The sequence below is a fragment of the Cyrtonyx montezumae genome, unplaced genomic scaffold (assembly GCF_038088225.1).
Source record: "Cyrtonyx montezumae isolate F1298 unplaced genomic scaffold, pur_monq_1.0 scaffold_11, whole genome shotgun sequence".
Lineage (NCBI taxonomy): Eukaryota > Metazoa > Chordata > Aves > Galliformes > Odontophoridae > Cyrtonyx > Cyrtonyx montezumae.
The window spans coordinates 16,534,583-16,555,519 of NW_027071837.1; the positions used below are offsets into that span (position 1 = coordinate 16,534,583).

At 42.0% G+C, this 20,937-nt stretch overlaps 1 protein-coding gene across 1 annotated transcript in view; it reads left to right on the plus strand.

Annotated features, from left to right (window-relative positions):
* Positions 1 to 16,714, plus strand: part of IL1RAPL2 (interleukin 1 receptor accessory protein like 2) — a 307,099-nt gene extending 290,385 nt beyond the window's left edge. Inside the window, exons 8-10 of the mRNA XM_065729724.1 lie at positions 2,878 to 3,021; positions 6,667 to 6,837; positions 15,767 to 16,714. Of these exons, the coding sequence (XP_065585796.1) occupies positions 2,878 to 3,021; positions 6,667 to 6,837; positions 15,767 to 16,464 (1,013 nt within the window). The 3' untranslated portion in view covers positions 16,465 to 16,714. The remainder of the gene's footprint in view (positions 1 to 2,877; positions 3,022 to 6,666; positions 6,838 to 15,766) is intronic.
* Positions 16,715 to 20,937: the final 4,223 nt, after the last annotated feature.

The following is a 20,937-nucleotide window of genomic DNA, read 5'->3' on the forward strand; positions in this document are numbered from 1 at the left end:
ATCGTACTTGGGATTTTCATTTTTTACTAAGAGCTTCAGACCCCTAGACCTAACAATGCAAAGGCAGAATCAGTCATGCTGCTGAGACCTGAATTCTACTGTCTGTTATCACATTCTATACTGACTTAATCTGAGACCACACTGTTCTTACTTTCAAGTAGTTCAAACATAAATTCTAGGCAGTCCTGGCTTTGGTGGTTTTTTTCTCCGTTTGAATTACCTGGAATAACAGTATACACTCACTTAATCCTTAGAAGTGGAAATACATCAGGATTCCCTTCAAATTCATTTGAAAACCATCCAGTGTTTCCTTAACTGAAGTGGCAATGCACTACAGAACCACTGTCCTGGAAACAGAATAAGGAAATGCAGAATAAACTCAAGCAGAACTCCTAGTGAAAGATGCAGTGAATTAAGATAAAAGTAAATATTACAGCTGTGTTGGCTCTGCTTTCGTTTTCAAGGAGACTGCCTTTGTTCAAGGCATACAGGAAACAAATGAGTTTTTTATATATTCTAATGTAGTATTAAATGATGAAGGACCTACTGAGGTGTCTTGGGCTCGAGCCACACATGGGGTGATTTTGAGACTGCTACTATTTTATAGATTATAATCCTCTGCGTGATAGGCTGTGGCTGGGTCTGTTTTATTTTACGTTAGAACCTATCTGAATATGATTATTTAGTGAGTTTCAGACACCCTTAGAGCAAAAGTCCAGCTTCTACTACTTTCCTAGTATTGTGCTTACTCAACTGCCTTTCTCATCAATTTCAGTGAGGACCACTTGAGGGATAAAGTATTAATCAGGGGCAGAGAGTAAGAGCTGGAGTAGGCAAGAAAACTGAGCTTTTGGGGGTTTCCTCCATCACCTCTACCTTGGAATTCTGATAAGGAGACCAAGAGGTAAGTTTGGGGCCTAGGAGAGATAAATGAGATGCAAAAGCAGATTGACTCTGCCTTTTGAGCTGCAGCTTGCATTTTTGCTCCTTACCCTTCCCTTGCCCCGGCGTGTATGTGCAAGTCTGCACTGCACATGATCATCAGGACGCAGCACGGCAAACAAACCTAGCTTTGCTGTGGTGTGGGCAGGCCACTGCCATGGATAGGCTGCTCATTCAGTTCTGTGCCATGCAATGGCTTCAAATGGTGTTGAACCAAGAAGGTAAAACCAAAAAGAGTCCGACACTCTGTGGCAGAAGGTGCTGAGCAATCTGACAAGTGCTGACAACCTGCAGGCATTCCTGGTGCAGCAATGGGGATACAGCTGCAGTGTGGATCAGAGAGTACAGCAGGTTCCATTTGGGGACTTGATTCTGCAAGGTGGCACACATGAACTTCAGAACTAATTGGCCTTCAGCATGTTCTCTCCTTCCAAGCGGGCAGTTTTGCCATCATCCTGATTTCCTGTAGAGAAGTTTCAGTATAACAGGAAAGATTATTTTTTTTCACTGAAAAGTATTTTTAACCAACTCTTTTCTCCATTTGACCAGATTTGTCCCCAGAGCATATGCCAACTTTATCTTGCATTATAATAAAAGTCCCTGTTCTCAGAGAGATTAAATAGCTATTATAATAGACTTCTTCCATCTCTTAGTTCAGGACTTCTCACCAGACATCAGAGGTACTGCAGACTGGGAATAACTGGTCATCTGATGCTAATTATTGCAATACGAGGCATGGTAAGGCAAGACTAGCCCCGGAAGATACACAACTAATTCGCTTTTTATCTTGAAAATGACACAAGTGACACACCAATAATTTCTTCTGTCTAATGATTTAGAAACTTAAAGACCACAAAAACTTTTTCTCTCCTGCATTAGAGGATTTTCATGTTGTATTTATAGCAGCATATCTTTGTATTGTATTTATCACAGCATATCTTCCTGCTATCTAAACTTTTATAGATTGCTGGGGGCAGCTGTAGTCGAATTGCTGTCTTTTGTCTCTTATGGTGATGTAATATGCCGAGTGGTGGTATGAGCAACATTGCACTGTGAGGATATTTCAGGCTAAGGAACAATACTGTTGAAGTTTATTGTATGTCAGGCAAAGCACTGGACTGCTATCCAAGGTTTTTTATCTCGTTCTGGCACTGGCTTGCTAAATGACATCAGACATGTTGCTTCACTTCTCCATGCCTGTTTCCTCAGCTGTAAAAGTTGGATAATTGCATTTGAATGAATTTGTGAAGTACATTGAGATAGCTTGCTTGTGATGTTTCCTAACAAAAGCATCCCAGTAGGAAATCTGAGCTAGTGCTAGTTCCCATTACACTATAATGTGTACTAAGCAATCATGTGAGAACTCTGCTCGTAGCTGCCACAACTCATACAAAGTGGCTCTTAGCTGCCTGATGTGTGCTTTCAGCTTCTCTCATTATTTTGGGCATTCAGGATGCTGACTTCACGTACCAGAGACTCAGCTGAAGTCTTCTTGGCTTAGCATCAGTTCATCTACTGGCACCACTAACACAAAGCTAAAGTTTAATGTTATTTGTAGAGCTGGGGTACAGCACGCCTAGTAAACCTAACCTAAACCTACTCTCACACACTGCAAACATTTGATGCTCTCTATCAAAGTGGCAGTTTCAAACTCAACATGCTCCTTAAAAATTGGTTAATCTGTGGTGTAAAATCGCTGCCTAATTCCCTTCTAGAATTATCATTTCAGCCTCAAATGCATTCTGTCTGGCAATTTCAGACAGACAATAGAATGGTTAAAGTTAAATAATAGGTTATGAACAAAAATAAGACATCCTTTATGTTGCAGTGGTTGTAACAGGAAGTTGTGCAATTCCATGTGGACTTGTACAGTGGATTGCAGCAATTAGAGCTTGGAAAGATCATAACCTTTCTGTCTTTCCTTGCTAATTTTAGATTTGATCTACAAAATAGAGCTTGCTGGAGGATTGGGAGCCATCCTTCTTCTGCTTATTTTGCTTGTGACCATCTATAAGTGCTACAACATAGAGTTAATGCTGTTCTACAGACAGAACTTCGGAGGAGACGAAGCAGCAGACGGTAAGCAGTTGCTCAGAAAACTTGTAATATATACAATGGAAATATTTCAAAGGTCCAAAGTGATGGAATTTCTAGTTTAAGTTTAAACAGCTAAGCACCCAACAGTGTAAATCTCTAAAGCTTTCTCTCTGAGCCTGCTGAAATCGATGAGTCTGTTCACTGAAGCATCACTGGTCCATTCCATAAGAGAGGAGGAGTAGGAAGAGTTCTTCAGGAGTGTATTTTAGAGGTTTGAATGTCATTTTTGAACTGATAGCTCAAGAAAACTCTGTGTTTATTTGTCCCAGTGCCACATATACCCAGCATCTCTTCTTTTGAGATCCATATATATGCTGAAATACTCAGCTACGCAGCTTGCCTGTAGAGTATGTTTAAGAATAGCACAGGGTGTTCTGCAGTACTTCCCCCCCTTCAGTAGGTATGTGATTTGTTTAATGCTTAAAGCTACAACTGTTTTTCAAATTGAAGCTTTAATTCCTCTGAATATAGAACATTCCCTGCTTCTACAAAGCTTGAATAAGCATTGGTGAACTCAGTCCAAGTGCTTTAAATTGTATCAGCATATTGTTAATGTTTATAATATGCACATTGATTGTATATTAATTATGTATTAAAAATAATGTCTGCTGGAGATCTCTCTCAGGTGTAGTAATCAAGAAAAGCTAGTTCCCATAGCATACTGCAACACTTGCAAGTCACGTAGGCAGTCTGTAATGGCATCTTCAGAAACAATGACATACTTGAGAAAGAAGCAGGGGTCATGTTACCCCCATTGTGCAAAAACAATGTGCATTTGCACAGGCCTGGTGCTTTCTGCAGCTAGCATCACCTCTACCAAAATAATGATGTTTTCTGTTAAGCACTGGGTAGATAAGATGTGAAGTTTGACTACAATGAAATCCATAGGGGTTTTGGAGGATGGGGGGAATGACATCCAAGGAATTCTGGAATGTAGAATGATAAATAGCAGAACAGAGGTCAGGAAACTTCCTTTTTCAATCTCTGTGTGAGTGGGAAAACCTAAAATTGCTGGGAGTTTTTATCATACTGTACTGTACTGTACTGTACTGGGCAATATTTATGTTGATACAGAGGAGAAAGCAAAGAGTAAGATTATATGGTTTTAGAGGTGTTTTGCATCTAATGCCTTGGGATTACACCGTCATGATTTCCCTGTTTGACACCAACCAAAAATGACCAAAAGCAGTAACTTTCCTCCAGAATGTTTTCATTCCCTTTGGCCCCTTTGTTTCAATGCAGAGCTGCTGCATTTGTGTTAATGTAGCTTCTTCTTCTTCTGTTACTTTTTAATTTGTGGAGCATTGCTGTTTTCTGGTTGTTCAGGCCAACCCTGTGATGCTCAGAGGATTCTGTGTGCATCTTGGTTCTGAGATCCATCTCTTGCTTTTCCAGTGCATTGCTTTAGGACTGTTGCAGCCTTGTGAACCATTCTGCTCCTGCAGTAGGCAAGATGGAGGCAGAATGTTACTGAAGTCAAAGTGTATATAAGGGTGCTGCTTTCTACTTCACTGTGGAGTAACATACAGAGGTCCCGTGAGCCATCAGCTGTATAGGTGCAATTGCAGCAGGACCGTATCCCATTCATATGAGTATTTCTTTAAAACAAAAGATATGGAACTTAACAGATTTGCTTTATCCTATTTCTAAAAATAGCCATTTAAGCATTGCTGGGTGCATTTTCTTCCTGTGTTGTCCACAGCTTTATTTTTGGACAAAACATTCAGGCAATAGTAAAGATTAAGGGAAGCCATTTAGAAAATAACCCCAACGACGCTGCTTCCAAAGCACAGAGCAACAGTGGGCAAGCATGGGTCCTTCTGCTAACATCCTGTGTATGTGAGGCTTGTGAAGAGGGAGCTGAGGCTGCAGTGATATAACACAAGCATATGGGATCACGGGAGACCCAGGGAACTCCTCTTGTTTGCATTGTGAATAGAGGAGACTGGAGGGAACACTCCCATGCAGCAGCTGAGGATGTGCACGCTTACCATTCCCAGTCTGTACCTTCCTGCCTGTGAGTGCACAGCCTCCATGCTGCTTTGTAACCACAGCAGTTTCCTGGGTTTGCTTTGCTGCCTTGCAGAGCTTTCAGATGTTTTCAGGGATGTTTGCCCCCCCTCATACCTCGCCCATATCTTCTCTTTAAAGCTTTCTTCAGGTTTCATTATGGACAGAATAGCAAGTTTTGGACAGGCCTCCAAAGGTGACTGGCCTTTACTTGTTTGCTGTTTATTCTTCTGTGTTCTTTCCTTCAGTAATTACTATTTTTGTAAACTATTGATTTCAGAGAAATATCAGCAAGCGAGGTGGACCTCATCCCATACAGCTACAGTGGCAGTAGGCAAATTGCCTTTTACAGATGTAGTTATTCACATGCTTCATCTGTAGTTCTGACCCTTGTGAGTCTGGCTCTGTGTCAACAATTACAAGAAAGATCCATCATTTTAAGGTCATCAGATGTTTTGTGTTACGATAAGCTATTTTTTCTTTTTATTGGAGGCTATTGACGAGTTTTAACTGCTCTCATTATCTTTCATGTGCACAATTCTTTACAGATAATTGGTGCTCAGCAGTCCTCCATTCGTGCAGTTTTGTCCTCACAACATTAACGATTCGATTTTTCATTTTCTGTAAATAATGGCAGCTGTGCCTTTCTCCCAAGACTGAATTGCTCCAGGTTGACTTTTTCAATATGCTGTTTTCCATTACCACAGGGGAATAACAAAGGCAAATGTCACTGAGACACTCTGATTGCAGCATGGACCCCAAGCTTGATAGTGATGCCACTTCTGTTCTTGGCACACTTGGCCAAGCTCTCAGCTCTGTGTCAGATGCAGAGAGCTGGAGACTAGCCCCAGTGCTCTGCAGGAGCAGGGCATTATGTTGTCCCTCCTAGCCAAACCTCCGTGTCACAGCCTTGCTGTGCTTGCAAGGCATTGCTTCTGTCACCCACTGCCTGCCTCTGCCTTTGGATGAAGCGCCAAGGCTTTCCCTGCACCCCAGAGCTGCAGGTACCGTAGTGCAGGAGCAGTCCCTTCCTGCTCCACACTTGCTCCTGGAGTAATTCCCAGTTCTCATACTGAGTCCCATGTATGTAGAACATCCTGGGTCAAGTGACCTCTAAAATTATCTTAGTTTTAAAAACAGGGAAAATAAGATCTAAGCAATGTTATAGGTTGGTAGTGTTTGTCACTGTTTCCTGTATAGCCAGTATTCATTTGAGTCATGAGTTTCTTACGTTTACTTGTGGAAGAAAGTTCTTCATTGAGTGCTCTCTGTGACAGTGACAGGGCCTGGGGGAGCAGCATGGAGCTGTGTCTGGGGAGGGGCAGCTGGGGGCGAGGGAAAGGCTGAGCCCCAGAGAGCAGTGGGTACAGCACAGTCCCCAAGGCAGTGGGCAGTGGCCCTGAGCTGCCAGAGGTCAGGGAGCCTTGGGACACCGCTCTCAGCTGTAGGGTTTGGGTGGTGCGGTGTGGGGCCAGGGGCTGGGCTCAGTGTGGGTCCCTTCCAGCTCGGGGTACTCTGTGGTCACTTCTGGAAATAACACAGTTTTCTGGAATCGCTGTGTGCTTTTTGTAGCACTCATGCTAACAGCAGGCTGAGCATGAGTTTGTTTCCTTACAGACAACAAGGAATACGATGCGTATCTTTCGTACACCAAAGTGGATCCCGACGCACTGGATTGTGATAATAATGAAGAAGAGCAGTTTGCACTAGAAATTCTGCCAGATGTTCTAGAAAAGCACTATGGATATAAGCTCTTCATTCCAGACAGGGACCTGATCCCTAGTGGAAGTAAGTATTTCTGACCTTTAAGTTTTCATTTAACTTCTGACGTGTTGTGAAGGCCTGGTCAGTGCACTGAGTACTTGATATGGAAAACTTTCTGAAGCAGCTGTAAGGAGTGGATAAGTTTCCTTGCTGCTGCAGATTTGAGCTCTAGGTTAGAGTCTGTTCCTGCACCAGAAGGAGCTGCTATTGATTTCAGTGGAGGCAGAAGCTGGACCCTTCTACAGAGGAAGTTGCAGCGCTGCAAGCAATACTGTAATCTAAAATTTGTCAGACACAGTTAGCTAAAAATGCAACTCCCCAGAATTTGTAGTCTCTGTTTACAATCACTGAAAATGGATTTTCTTGCAGTAATTTCGTCTTTGTCTTTTTTTTCCTTACTTTGAAGTCTCATAAATAGCTACATTACTTTTCCTATTAATGGCACACGTGCAGTTTTTCGTTAGAGTTCTGACCAGGTGTTGCATTTCTGAGCAGAATGGTGATTGTGTAGGTAATACTGCTTCAGACAGCTGTGTACAGTCCTGTGACCTGCTGCCATCTTCCACTCTGACAGTGCAATACAGCTGTCCATCTCAAATCAGCTTTGCTGCCATGTCTGAACGTTCAGCGGCATCTTTGGATGTCTGTACTAACAGTTAATGCCTTCTTAGCTGTGTTTATAGCATCTCATCTTTCTGATTCGTTTTTGGATAAATCAAAAGACTGTGCGTTATATGCAGCATGTTGATGAAAGCACAGTAGGTTTGTTTTAGTATCTGTATGCTTGAAATACCACCCATCTGAAAAATATAGTCCCGCTTTATTATTTTATTGTTCTAACTAGTTCTGTCTGCAAACCATTTCAATGAAAAATGCTAAAAGAGAGTATGTTGTTCTCTCTGTGTATACTGCTGGATAGGAAATACGAACAAGGGAACAAAGCAGTGACAGTGCTGGAGCAGATGTCCCCAAACATGAAACAGCTAGAACATGACTGCGTTAGCAGCCTGCCTGCCAGAGACTTGAAACTGCTGCCAAACCCCAGTGCCTGCCCCAGAAGTTGGAGCCTATTTTTTCTCTGTTTGAGGGAGCTGGTATCAGAGTTCTGACTCCAGTCCCACTGGGAGAGAGAAGTCACAGCCTAGTCTGTGGTCTGGCAGTCCCCTGAAGGGGCTTGACCTGACCATGTGCTTTTGCAGCTCTCAGGCTAGAGCTGCTTCCTCTGCTCCTTTTGCTCTGCATGGAAAGTCACGCCCTGCTAAGTATGAGTTTCACTCCATTAGTCCCCTGAAACAAAAGAGGAAGGTAGCCTTTTTATTTAAGGCAGCGCGAGCAAGTGGTAACGAATTGTTAGATTATTAGGGAAAGCATGTCTTTTTGTGTTAAAAATCACAGAACTATAGTAAATAAATGTTTCATATTCAGCAATATAGGAGTTATACATTACAGTTATACAGATGAATTACAGAGCCTTTTGGTGATACCTGTACTGAAGCACAGATTCATCTGAAATGAGGTGGTTCTTCCCAATTGCCACACCAGCCAGCATGATATTGTATTTTTGTCTATTTTTGTCAGTCAGGCACTCAGCAAATACTTGTCATCACTTTGGGTCTTCATTAAAACTCTCCTGAAAATGTAGGATACCTGAAAATGTCAGTTCTCATCTGTGAGCATTCATGGGCTTAATACTTCTTTTTCCTCTCAAACTCACTTCTCCAGTGTTATGAAAGGTCCTGATTCCAGCATACGAAGCTTCAAGAGTGCTTAATCAGACATAATGACAATGCGGAATAAAATGTAGATCTGAAATGAGTGTGATTTGCATGCTTTGGCTTCGAAAAAGATGTGGGGATGACATTTTATTTTGAGAGGTGCTGGGGAAGGATGGAAGAGTCGGACTCAGGTATTTGTAAGCTCTCTGTGTGCATGGGAGAAGTGAACAGTGGCTGTTTCTGTGTTCTGCTCAATGCTCACCAGTCTTACAAGGGCTTAGAGTGCATAGTGAAGAGATGAGGCATCATGACACAGCACTGGCCTGCCAGAAATTTCAGAGGTAAACATAACATATTCAGATGTGACGAAATGCGTGGCACTTCAGGGCAGGTTTGTATAGAATGAGGTTTTGATCACACTTATCTTCTTCGATTTTAGGAAATATTTCTTCTCACGTGCATTGCATTTCCTTGTCTTTTAGTGTAACTGACCTTGTGTGGTGTTATGTTTTCCCACGCTCCATCCTGAAACTTTCTTCTGTTCCTTTTCTGAGTACTTACAAGTGTGATTAGAGCAAATCAGATGTGTTTTATAAGGCTGGTTATTTGGTATAATCTCTGCAATGTTTAGGTGCTGCCACAGGAGGGTGTGCGTTGTTGGGCTTGCTTCCTGGCATGAAGCAGTACATGCAGCTGCTATTTGGATTTGAGAGCAAGCAAAAAATAGATTTGTTAAATAGTATTTCATTTATCTTTCTTGGACACTTCCCTGAACAAACTGAAAAGCTGACTTCAGAATAATTCAGAGACAAGCTTGATTTTGTTTTTGCCAGCTGGTTCATCTCTAACCTCTGGGGAAGAGCCACAATAGGCTCTGCGTGTCCCTCTGCAGATGAAGGAGAGGTTGGATCCAGATGTGCCTGAGCAGGGGTTTTGCTCACCCAGCAGAGAGCTCCCCTGCTGAAGGGGGACCCTGGCAGTGTCCCTGCTGCACAGCCCAGCTTGGTGTTTTGGCTCAGTGCTGAGGACTGGCTGTTTCAAGGTGAATATGGAGCAGCTGTTGCCAACACAAGGACAAAGATGATGGCTGTGGAGGCCAAGGCCACCTCTTCACTCTTGGAAATGCATCACATTTGCAGTAGGCGTTGGTTTCTGTGTCCTACAAAGCTGGAATTCAATTACTATTCCTGCAGAGCAGTTTTTTCCTATCAGTAGAAGTGCTTGGAAGGGCACTGAGGGCCGTGGTGTTGCCAACCTTGCAATGGCCGGCCAGGACCTTTGCAGTCACTCTTGGTATTGTTTGAGAGCAACAGGAAAGGATCCAGCTCCTCAACTGGTGAGGTGGAAGCAGAGCTCAAGCAGCCACTGCTCCTCTGCTCCTGTTCATGCAGAAGCCCACATGGCTGTGGAGGCTGGAGGAGAGGCAATGAGATGTCCATGCAGTGTGCTGTGTTAGCAGCAAGACCAAGTTTGACATTAATGGCAGCATTTCTTTCTTAAAGAGCTTTCTTTGGTCTTAATAGAGAGTGTCTTTCGTTCCTCAAAGCTGACAGCGCATATAGCTTTCTGCTTAGGCACCTGAGGCATAACTGAACGTGTTAGTCTGCATAAGGACACTGCGATCACGAACAAACACTTGCAGTTGCTACTGAATTTCTTAGCTGTTACCATTTCTTCCATCCTATTTGTTTTCAGGGCTTTTTTTAACACGGCCTTTCCCACAGCCAAGCAGACCCTTGAACCATGTGAGCTTTTTAATTCAATGGTAGGAGACCGTAGGAGACTGAATTGTTGAAGGGAATAAATGGAAATACTTAAGTTTTCACCTGATCCATTTTCTCTCTCATTGATGATGATGTTTCTTTAAAGAGAATTATATATTTGCACTTGTCTCTTCTAAAACTGGATCTACATCAGGGAAAGATATTTTGCTCCCATCGTTTCTACAAACTCTTTTAAACTCAGAAAGTGAAGAGGTTGAGACTCGATCTGTATTTTTAATATCAGCAATACAAAACTATTGGAGCATCTAGTTGTTTTCTAAGCATACTTATATTTGATGTTGTCAGGATCAAAAACACACCAGCAATTTGCTCCAGCTCAACCCAGGGTATAGAGATCAGGCACTGGAAAGATCTACTCCAGGGATGGAATTGCTTTTACTGGAAAACGAGATGTTGGCAGCATAACAGGAGAGCACCTAAGGCATGTGATAAAAAGCACCCATCAGTCAAGATTGCATATTTTGGAGTTCTGTCTGCCCATCTGTGGTGGGTTTCTTTTTTATTTGGTTTGGGTTTTCTTTTCTTGGTTGTTGTTGGGTTTTTTTGTTTGTTTTGTTTTGTTTTGTTTTGTTTTTGGTTGGTTTGGGGGTGTTTTTTGTTTTTGTTTTTTCCCCTGGCAAATTCCAGCTTTCTGTATTCCTGGATGAAGAAAATGGAGAAAACCCACACGGGCAGTGTGTCAAGGAGCACTCGTTAGGTACGTGACACCAGTTACGTGAAATGGAAATAGAGTGCTCAGCACCATAAAGTCCTTTCACAAGCCCCCTGTTGTCTGCTCAGTATGAATCTTACAGTTAATGACAAGCATGTAAAAAGGAAATACAGGGGAATGGCAGTTGGAAGAGGAATAAGTATGAGCAAACTTCCCAGCCGTCTTTAGAGTCAGCCAAGACAGACTGGCCCCCCTGGTCTACTGGAGGCCACCAAGATGATCAGGAAGCTGGAGGGCACAGCATAAGAGGAGAGGACAAAAGAACTGTATTTCTTGAAGAAAAGACCAAGAAATAATCTTATTGTTCTCTTTCTGATGGAAAGCACAGAGATGATGGAGCTAGGCTCTTCTCAGAGATGTACAGTTGCTGAATGAGGTTGTAACAATGAAAATCCCAATTAAATCTTTGGAAATGTTTTCTTTCCATGAGGGTGATCAGACACCAGAAGAGTACCCAGAGTTGATAGAGAAGAAACCTCCATCCTTGAAGATCTTCAAACTTCTACTGGACAAGCAAGGCCCTGAGCAATCTTAACCTGTTCCTGGTTTGGACAGGGTTGACCTGAAGACCTCCTGATCCCACTTCTAGCTTGTGTAATTCTGACTTTTGATTCTAAATACCCAGAATTTTGATTTCAGCATCTACCACCATACCAGTGTCATCACAGTCACCAACTTCAGTTGCTTCAGTCTGCAAGGAGGCATCACCAGAGCCATCTTCTTTTCCTCATCCTTAGCACCCGGGGTGTGTGTCAAGCTGATCTGTGTTACTTGTTTCTTTCCATTGTATTCATTAGCTGTCCTTTAGCTTATATGAGATTATGCTCTCTCTGGGGCAGGGCTGTCACTCTGAACTGTGTTTCAGCAGTGCCATCTGCATTGCTCTTCTGGACAGGGCTAATAGAGACAATAAACAGTTTAAGAAATAGGAATCTCAAGATGTAATCATTTTTGTTGTATTAAAGTAACCCAAGTTAGGGTTTGGGAAACATTCAGCTAGGAAGCTAAGACTGAATTATTCTTCTATAAATAATTCTTCCTCAAGTAATAGTCATGTTGCCAAATGCATAAACTCCAGTTGTTTTCAGAGCACTAGGAGCCAGCCAGTATGGTTGATGGTGCATACTCTTGGGTCTTAGTGGTGCTGCAGAATACCCTTGTTAAAAATATACTTAAGACTTGACATATTGCTGGTCTTTTCTTTCTCTCAACTGCTTCTGAAGAACATCTGAGTCCAGTTAGTCAGGCTTTTGTGTAAGCAACTCTGTGTCCGTGGTGTTAGTTAGTTCTCTTGATCTTGGACTATTTGCATATTTGGTCGTCCAGGTTTACTTTCAGCCTGTGGTTAGCGTAGCTGGTTCCAGACTCAGTAGGCAATTATGCTTAATTACATTCTTACAAATAGGACACATATCTTGTGCCTTCAGTGCTCCAAACTGCAGTTCTGCAGTGCTACACGTCCTGTGCATATATGTTTGCTGTCAGGCTGTCTTCATAATGAGGGTAATCGTGCAAAAAATGTGATTGCTCATGGCTGTGAAACTTCGTCTTGTTCATACTTCCTTGGAGTCCACACTGTACGTGATACAAGTAAGTTCCTGATACAGCTGCCTGCAGTGCAAGTTGTTTTGACCTGTGAGTAATGCTAACATTCTGAAAACTGTTTTTGTCCAATACTGAAAAATGGTATTTCAAGGAAATGATGGTAGGTGGTGTGAATCCTGAAGTCCTTGCTTATTTTTTTTTTTTTTGCAGAAGTGAAACTACTCTTTAGCTTACTTGAAAGACAAAACCATCTCACATTGCACTGTGGCTCAACCTACAGGTTTTGGAGCAGCCTCTGACTTGGAAGTGAAGGATAATTTAGCAACTCCATAAGTTATATAGTCAGTCTCGTCCCACTGAAGAATATGAAGGATGAATTTCCACAGGCTTTATAAAGACAGGGATCTGTCCTTCCTTGCTATTCCTTGCAGAAGTGTTTGATGTACATGTTGGACATGCACAATGGAAGCACATGCTCCAGAGAAGCTGTCACTTGACTTAAGTAATAGTCCCAGGCTGAAGTTACTGAGAGCATACAGTGCTTTCTGGGCCAGGTGGTTGGAAAATGTGTTTGCCTTTCATTTGGGTTTCCATTTTTCTGTAATACAGTGCATCTTGTCTTCAGTGTGCCAGCAGACCCCTGAACATTCCCTGTGTCTGTCACTGAACCAGCTGCAACCTGGAGTGTGCAGGAGCACCTAGTGGTCATTTGCCAAGGTTCCCATTGAGTTGTCTGTAGAAAGAGCTCTAAATTGTTGCAGTCCGTCGAGTAAGCGGTGCATAGCAAAGAGGGGAGAGGCACAGAGGGGAGGAATGTCCACCTGTGGAAAGTGGAAATTTTTCCTGTTATCTTCCCACCTAATTTCCTCTTCAACTAAAGCGAAGTCTGATGAGTTTTTTATTAAAATGCTATAACAAATAATGGAGGAATTATTTTTATTGAAATTATTGCTGCTTGATATCTGAAGATACGAAAGGGAAACGACTGAAGTGACTTCTTTCCTTTGAAATTGGATGCATATTATAGGACATGCATGGCTGGGCTTAGCTCAAAACTGGATATGTGGTACTGAATGGTATTGTGTTCTGCAGAGAACTGTCTTGTACATAGCAGTGTTCTGAGCTGTTTGGAGGAGGGGTGGATATGTCTCAGGAAAGATGCATGATAGTTTGTTGTTTTACTGTATCTTGCAGATTCAACCTCTAATGATGAAGCTTCCCACCTAAATTCTTTCTTTTTGGGAGCAGAAAGAAAGGAAGAAAATGAAGAGTCTGAGCTGTTGATACATTGGGATAATCTCTTTCCATTGTATTGAACATTTCTACCTTTCTTTAAGTTTTGTTTCACCAGTTCTGCTTATCATTTTCTTATTGTTGCTGATTCTCTCCCCTCTCCGCTGCCTCTCCCGTGGATCTTAATGTTGCAGTTTTTCATTAATGAGTGACTATTTTACACAGAGCAATGTGGGGTTTTTCCTCATAAAATATTTTAAGAAGAGCAAAATCCAGTAACTGTAAATGCTGCATGAATTTAAGAGTCACAAAACGTTAACTAAAAAGTCAGGATTGTTGCGTAGAGATTTGTAATGTATGTGTATGTCTGAAATTTCTGTTTGTCTGTGGGATGTTTACAATTGCCTCTTTTTTTCCCATTTGTGAAAGAAATTCTTCTTGCTGCTAAGTGGTGAAATAAAACATTGGTAAAGGCAGATTTGATGCTCATTATGCCTTCAGTCTCTAAGCTATTTCAGAATGTTCCTGTTGGTCTATTTTGTAGCTATTTGCTTTACTGGAAGTGGTGTGAATAAGCATGCTGTGGTATGGTGCCTGGGACTATAAAAATGAGTCTTGCAGTAACAGATGTTGATTAATGATGTTATTTGTAATCATTGTTCCTGCTAGAGGGCAGTGTGTGTAAGAGAGGCCCTGCCCTGTGCTGAGTAAAGATCTGTTCTGTGCAGCTCTTGTGTCCAAGTCTTCATTTATAACACATGCTTATCCTCTGTTGTCAGAGAGCACATTCTGAGTAGCATGGTCAAGAGGGTCACATAGTTCTAAAGCAAAAATAGTGGTTATATCGTGTCTGTACGCTTGCAATCACAATGCTGTGCAACCAGTGAACACTTTTCTGATCTTGGTTGATTTTATTTTTAGTTATTTTCATTTTCCTAGTCTTGACCCAAAACCCTCCGAAATGTGTTGAAGTCTGGTCCTTTGAATGGGTTTTGGATCAGGTCTGTAAGTAGATCTCTTTCCCATCCTGTTCCATGACAGAAGAATACAATTGGCATCTCTTGCTAAGCTCCTGGGACAAATAAAACTCCAGCTCAAAACCCCAAGTTCAACTTCAAGAATATTTGGTAGATCAGTAAGCTGACATCATGGAGCTGCTGATGGGGCTGGTATTTCTGTTTACACTGATCATTCACAATTTCTTGGTGTGCATGAACGAAAGAGGAATACTGTTTTCTTTGTCACTGATGTTTGAGCAAATAAACACATCCAATATGCTTAAATTTTCCATTTGTTCCCATCACTTGTCAAGTTTCTGTTAATACCTTGGGGTACATAGAAGCACAGGTTTGCAAACAGGCTGTTGGGTCACAAGGAATGCTATTGTGTTTTTGTGGCCAGTACTCAAAGAAGAAAGAGCTGCCTTGCTGCTTCTATGCAACAGCACAATTTCTGCATGTGTTGAGGGCTGATTTCTTTTCTTCTTGCTAGTTACAGTTTCCACACCCCGCAGCATCCTCATGTCCTTCCATCCGAAACACAAGAACTGCTTCCCAGAGTGTGCTTCCCTCAGTGTGACTTTAATCATAACCAGTGTTAACGTTAAAAGTTACACAAGTATTACACTGATCTTGACCTACAGTTTCTCAGTACTGTGTATTTTTAGTCACTAAAGCATCTACACAGCTAGGAGATTATGTAAATGTCATTCTGTTGAGATGAACAGAGAAAAACGGTTAAGGATTGAGGATGTTATTAAGGCGTTTTCTCTCCATATCCCATTAATAGAAACGTGCTGTGATACACAATCCTATTTCTATTGGAGTATGTCGTGAAGTGCCCCTTGTATTAAGTGGGGTGGATTGGTGCACTGTAGGATTTTGTTAAACTTAATTGCAAGCCTGATGTTTTGATACAATAGTCTTCTTTATTCTTTACTCTTTCTCTCTTTCTATGATTTGTAGCCTACATTGAAGATCTCACAAGATGTGTTGAGCAAAGCAGAAGACTCATTATCGTGTTAACTCCAGACTATATTCTCAGGAGAGGATGGAGTATTTTTGAGATGGAAAACAGACTCCATAACATGCTAGTCAGTGGAGAAATCAAAGTTATTTTGATTGAGTGTACTGAATTAAAAGGGAAAGTGAATTATCACGAAGTGGAATCTTTAAAGCACGCCATCAAACTTCTCTCAGTGGTCAAGTGGAAAGGACCAAAAAGCAGCAAACTGAATTCTAAGTTTTGGAAGCGCCTAGTCTTTGAAATGCCAGGGAAGAAAAAGGAGGTGGTGTCTCGGCGTCAGGTCCTGGATTCTGCGGAGCAGGGCCTCTTTGGAGACCTCCAGACTGTACCCTCCCTCGCCGTCACAGACACTTCTGCCACGCTGGTAGAATCGCGGGCTGATCTGACTGATTGCCATCAAGCAGATTCTGTGCAAATGAGGCATTATTGCAGAGGATACGAATATGATGTGTCGGCAGCAACATTGCCAATAGCTTCCATAAGCAACCACCATACATACTGTAACATACCTTTGACTCTACTAAATGGACAGCTACCTCTTAACAGTACCATGAAGGACTCCCAAGAGTTTCACAGGAACAACCCGTTGCTACCTTTATCAGCAAGGGAGCTTAGCTTCACCAGTGATATTTGGTAGTGAAGATCAGGATACTTTTCAGATGCTTCATGACTGCCATGAAGACGCGTTTTTAAAGAACTTGGCCCAAACCCCATGGGGCATCAAATCACATTTGAAGCAGCGGCACACTTATTTGCTTTTCTACTTGAACTCTTTTGGTTTACATTTACAAATTACTGACAAAGGGGGCATTCTTTTGTAAGTCAGCAATGTCCTTCCTGTCTTTTAATGTACAGCTTGATTGCTTCTTTACAAAAGGGGGAGAGAAAAAGCACATCCCATCATTCTACAGTAGGTTTACAGTCTGGGATGGTAAAAGTTCACTGTATATGATCTCCAGCATTCATATTTCTGTAGTAGTGTTTCAGATACACAGAGGTTGTTGGGTTTTTCAGATAAACTTCAGTACAGTTTGAAATTTCAGCATCATATTGTGCTACAAAAATTGATTATCTCCGGCACAGAGCACAGGGAGTGAATCATTCTCAATAGAAAGGAGGAGGAAATCTTCCTGGTAACATTGTCTCCCAGCTTCATTTTAGAAGATGACTAGCTGAAACAATGCAGATGAAGCTTTATCATTAAAGTGCACAGTAACACTTACTGCAGAATAAATCACCTGCTTGCATCAGCATCTCTTCATTTCTTTGTTGAGACGTTCCATTCCCAGTGAATGGTTAGCAGTGTGTTTTTGGTAAGCAACTTATTAGGGTATTGGAAGATGTTTAGCAGGATTTCAAACAACCTTTTTGTGATCAATAGATGATTTCAGAATTATTTTTTGCCAGTTTTTAATGGCATTTTAAAAACTGATCTAAGTATAAATTTGTCTTATCGGTGAGTTCATTGATTCGAAATGTCTTAAGATCCCCTGAGCTGTTTAAAGATTTGTAGAAAGGCAGTGTAATTTTACATGGTTGTCCTTTTTATTTCCAAAATCGATAGTTAAAATTTCAGATTAACCTTTTTCTGAGAACATCAGCAATAGAAGATCACTACTGCAGCAATATTCAGAGATGAAGTGCTGAATTATCCAGGTTTACTGGTAAACAGACTTCAGATGCTGTGATAATCACCTGAGGCAGTTCTCTCTCTCTCTACCTGACGATTTATGTCCTTTTTAAATATGGCTGAAGAAGGGATATTTCCACTCTGTGCAACTAGTGAAAAGTGATATTTTTAAGAAGCTGGTAAAGTCTTGCATTTCTTCCATTACTTATGTCCCATCAGTCAAACGAGGACACTCTCATTTATCTTCCATGGAAAGCACTGAGTCTGAGTTTTCTTCAGACCAGTATGTTTCATGAGCGTTTCCAGATCCAGCTGATCATGGGTTGCAGTCAGACCATGGAGACAGCTGTACTCATGGAAAAAGCTCTAAACAACAAAGGCAAAAGCCTTTGGCACAGCTTTAATGAAAACACAGTAAGCATGAGAGTTTTGTCTCAGTAAGATCTGCTGGAGCAAGTCCCCAAAAATGTTCTTACAGCGGGCAGTCTTGCCTGTATTTCAGTGTGTTTTCTGCATTGTCCTCTTTGATTGCATGAATAAAAGTTAGCACTCTGCACTCAGCTGCCTGTGGTTCCATCAGCAAACAAGTTCAGTGAATGCTTAACATTGAGCAGTGGTTCCTAAATTGTACCCCACAAAGTGAAACAAACACTGACATAAGACTTCGAGGTATCCAGAATTGGCCCAAAGGGCATGAGAACAATTTCAAACACGCAATAATTCATAGAGGTCAATACTTTTCCATTGTTTCTTTCCCCACTACTTTATTCCGTGCCCTCTTACATCTGTTATTATCTGTAAAATTCTCCTTAGGTTCTAAAACATAACGTTTCTCTTGTTGCTTTTTCCAGCATTATGCCTTGGACACTAACACCTCAGCAGTTCTCTAGCAAACATCCTAATTTATTGCACACGATAGGACTATAACTTGCTCTTTTGTGAAGTTCAGAACTTATAGATAAGTGTTTAATATACATATTTTTCTACTGACAAAGAAAGTGATTTTACCTCCATTATAAATATATGTATTTCAACCTCCTCTCAGAAACCTATGAAATTTGCACTGTTTTATAAGTGTTACAGACTGTGTTTACACTGGCTGTGTCCTTTAATGCAAAGTGTAATTTTGGAAAAGAAAAAAAAAAACAAAAAACCAACAAAGTAAAGAAACCCCTGCATGAAGAGTGCTGCGTATGTTGAAATGAAAAGCTGTACTTTTCATTATCTTCCTCTCCACTTTACTTCAGAATCCGGTTAATTCACATAGAATGTTCAGTGAGATTTCAAACCTACTAGTTCTGTATTAAGCATGCAAACTGCAAACAAAAAAAAAAGAAAAAAAAGAAAAATCCACATGCAGATTGGTCTGCTTCTTTTACTTACAGTGATTAGATATGGATAGCAATTTCATTTGCTCGATGGCTTTCTCTTAGAGCAGTAGCTATTCCAAAGCAAAATGCAGTCATGTTTGTATTGAAGTGACATGAAAAGAACAGTTTTTCTGTTATTTCGCAAAGCACATTGTGTGTCTGTGTATCAATATATTTTAGTTATAGATGACAAGTCACAATCTGCTTTAAGATTTCAGAGTGTGTATTGAGTACGATGACAATATATACATGAATCAGAACTGCCTGTACCCCTCTGCTTTCAGTGCGGGGAAGGGACTTGAGCTCAGGAGGCCTCTGTCATCTCAGCTTCGTGTAGCGCCGCTGTGACGTGCCAGAGATCAAACATCACTATAGGCAGCAATGGAGGGCCTGGAAAAGTCCTGCCAGGCAGTGAAATGCGTGTGTCAGTGGGACCTGTGTGGCACAGAGGCCGGGAGCCTGTCCTGTCCTGCCATGAGCATCGCGCTGTAGCTGGATCAGGGCCAGGGACGTCAAAGCATTTCACTCGTACATGCAAACTTGGTTAGCTGAAATAGAAAGGCATTCTGTGTTCCTCTGTCCCACCAAAAGCTCGAACTTATTCAGCTGGAGGTACAAGGAACAAAGCCAGGGCTCTGCCTTGGCAGTGCTTGCGACTGCATCCTGCTCACATGGCTGTGCAGCCCCTGCCACCCCAGCCTGTGGGACGGCCTGCATGACAGCCTGCAGGCCTGTGAGACAGTCAGCCTGGGTAACAGCCTGTAGGTAACAGGCCTCTATGATGGCCTGTATGTTGGTCTGTGTAACAGACTGTGGGCCTGCATGCAGCCTGTATTGCAGCCTGTATGATAGCCTGACAAGCTCAGAAACTCACAAGCAGTAAATATCCTTCTTGCAGCCACACACAGCTTCTGATCTGGGGCACCTTCACTTTAAGTGCTTTGGTCATAATGTTTCTTTGGATACTTACCCTCGTGTGTGATGTGCTTCAGATGCAATTATGGTTTGAAGGCTGTATAAAGAAACGAGCCAGAAATTGGAAACCTATTCAGTCTACAGATTTTACGCTCCTAAAGAGCATTCGGAGAGAAGGCAGGGTAGTTTTGATGTTAGTAACAAGACAGAGTGCATATTGACAGCTGTGGAGGGGAGAGTGGGAATGGGACTGTGTGCTGAGCCGGTGTTCTAAAAATCCTTTCTCTAGATACAGAATGAGAAAGTTGTACAAACATATTGCCATCTTCTGCAAAGTCTGCTGCAAAAACCCTTGAATCTAACAGAAACAGTTCTATCAAATGCAGTAGACCTAGAGTAAGGCTCAAGAGCCAAGCCCTGCTGGGTTTAGGGGAATAAAGAGAAGACCGAAGGGCCAGAAAGAGGTCTAGAGACTAATAAGCATTTGCTTATTTATTCTGTCTCAAATCAAGTTTATTTTTGTCCCTGTTTGATGCAGATATGCTCCAGAACTGTCCAGCCTTGGGAAAGGAATTTTGTTCATTTCTTTGTTATAAACAAGATAAGGTTTGGGGAATAAATAACAGATAGTTTTAGAACAAAACCCATGTGGTTTTTAAGGACTTCTACTCCACTCTCAGTAGCTTCTTTTCATTCAATGGACTTTATTCATGCAGATGCATAAGGACATAGTTGAATTCCCCTTAATTTGGCGTGAAATACTTCACTGTGTGGGGCCTAGAAGACTGGTTCATAGGCCAGTGCCTGAAATCATGGTATTTAAGCACTTCTAGAGTTATGCCCTTACAGAGATCCTCCCTGCATAGATGTGAGTGCTGTGGCAGACGGGCTGGCAGGTCTTACAGACAGCCCTTGGTGCTCACCAACCTGGCAGTGACGTTGCCCTGGAAGCTCAGCAGCAGAGTGGGGAGCAATGTCTCTTTGTCCCACTGCGGCTTTCCCTGCAGCCTCGATGAGCAGCATGGTCTGCAGGAAGCCTCTTCCTTCATCTTGTCCCATTTCAAGGCTTGTGCTGGGGCTGCAGAGTTACTGCAAGGTGCGGAGCGTGAAGAAGGGAGAGGAAGAAAAGGCTGGTCACGGAGTCCAAGTGTTTTGCTGGCAGAAATGCTGATTCAGCACAGCACAGTGACAGCCC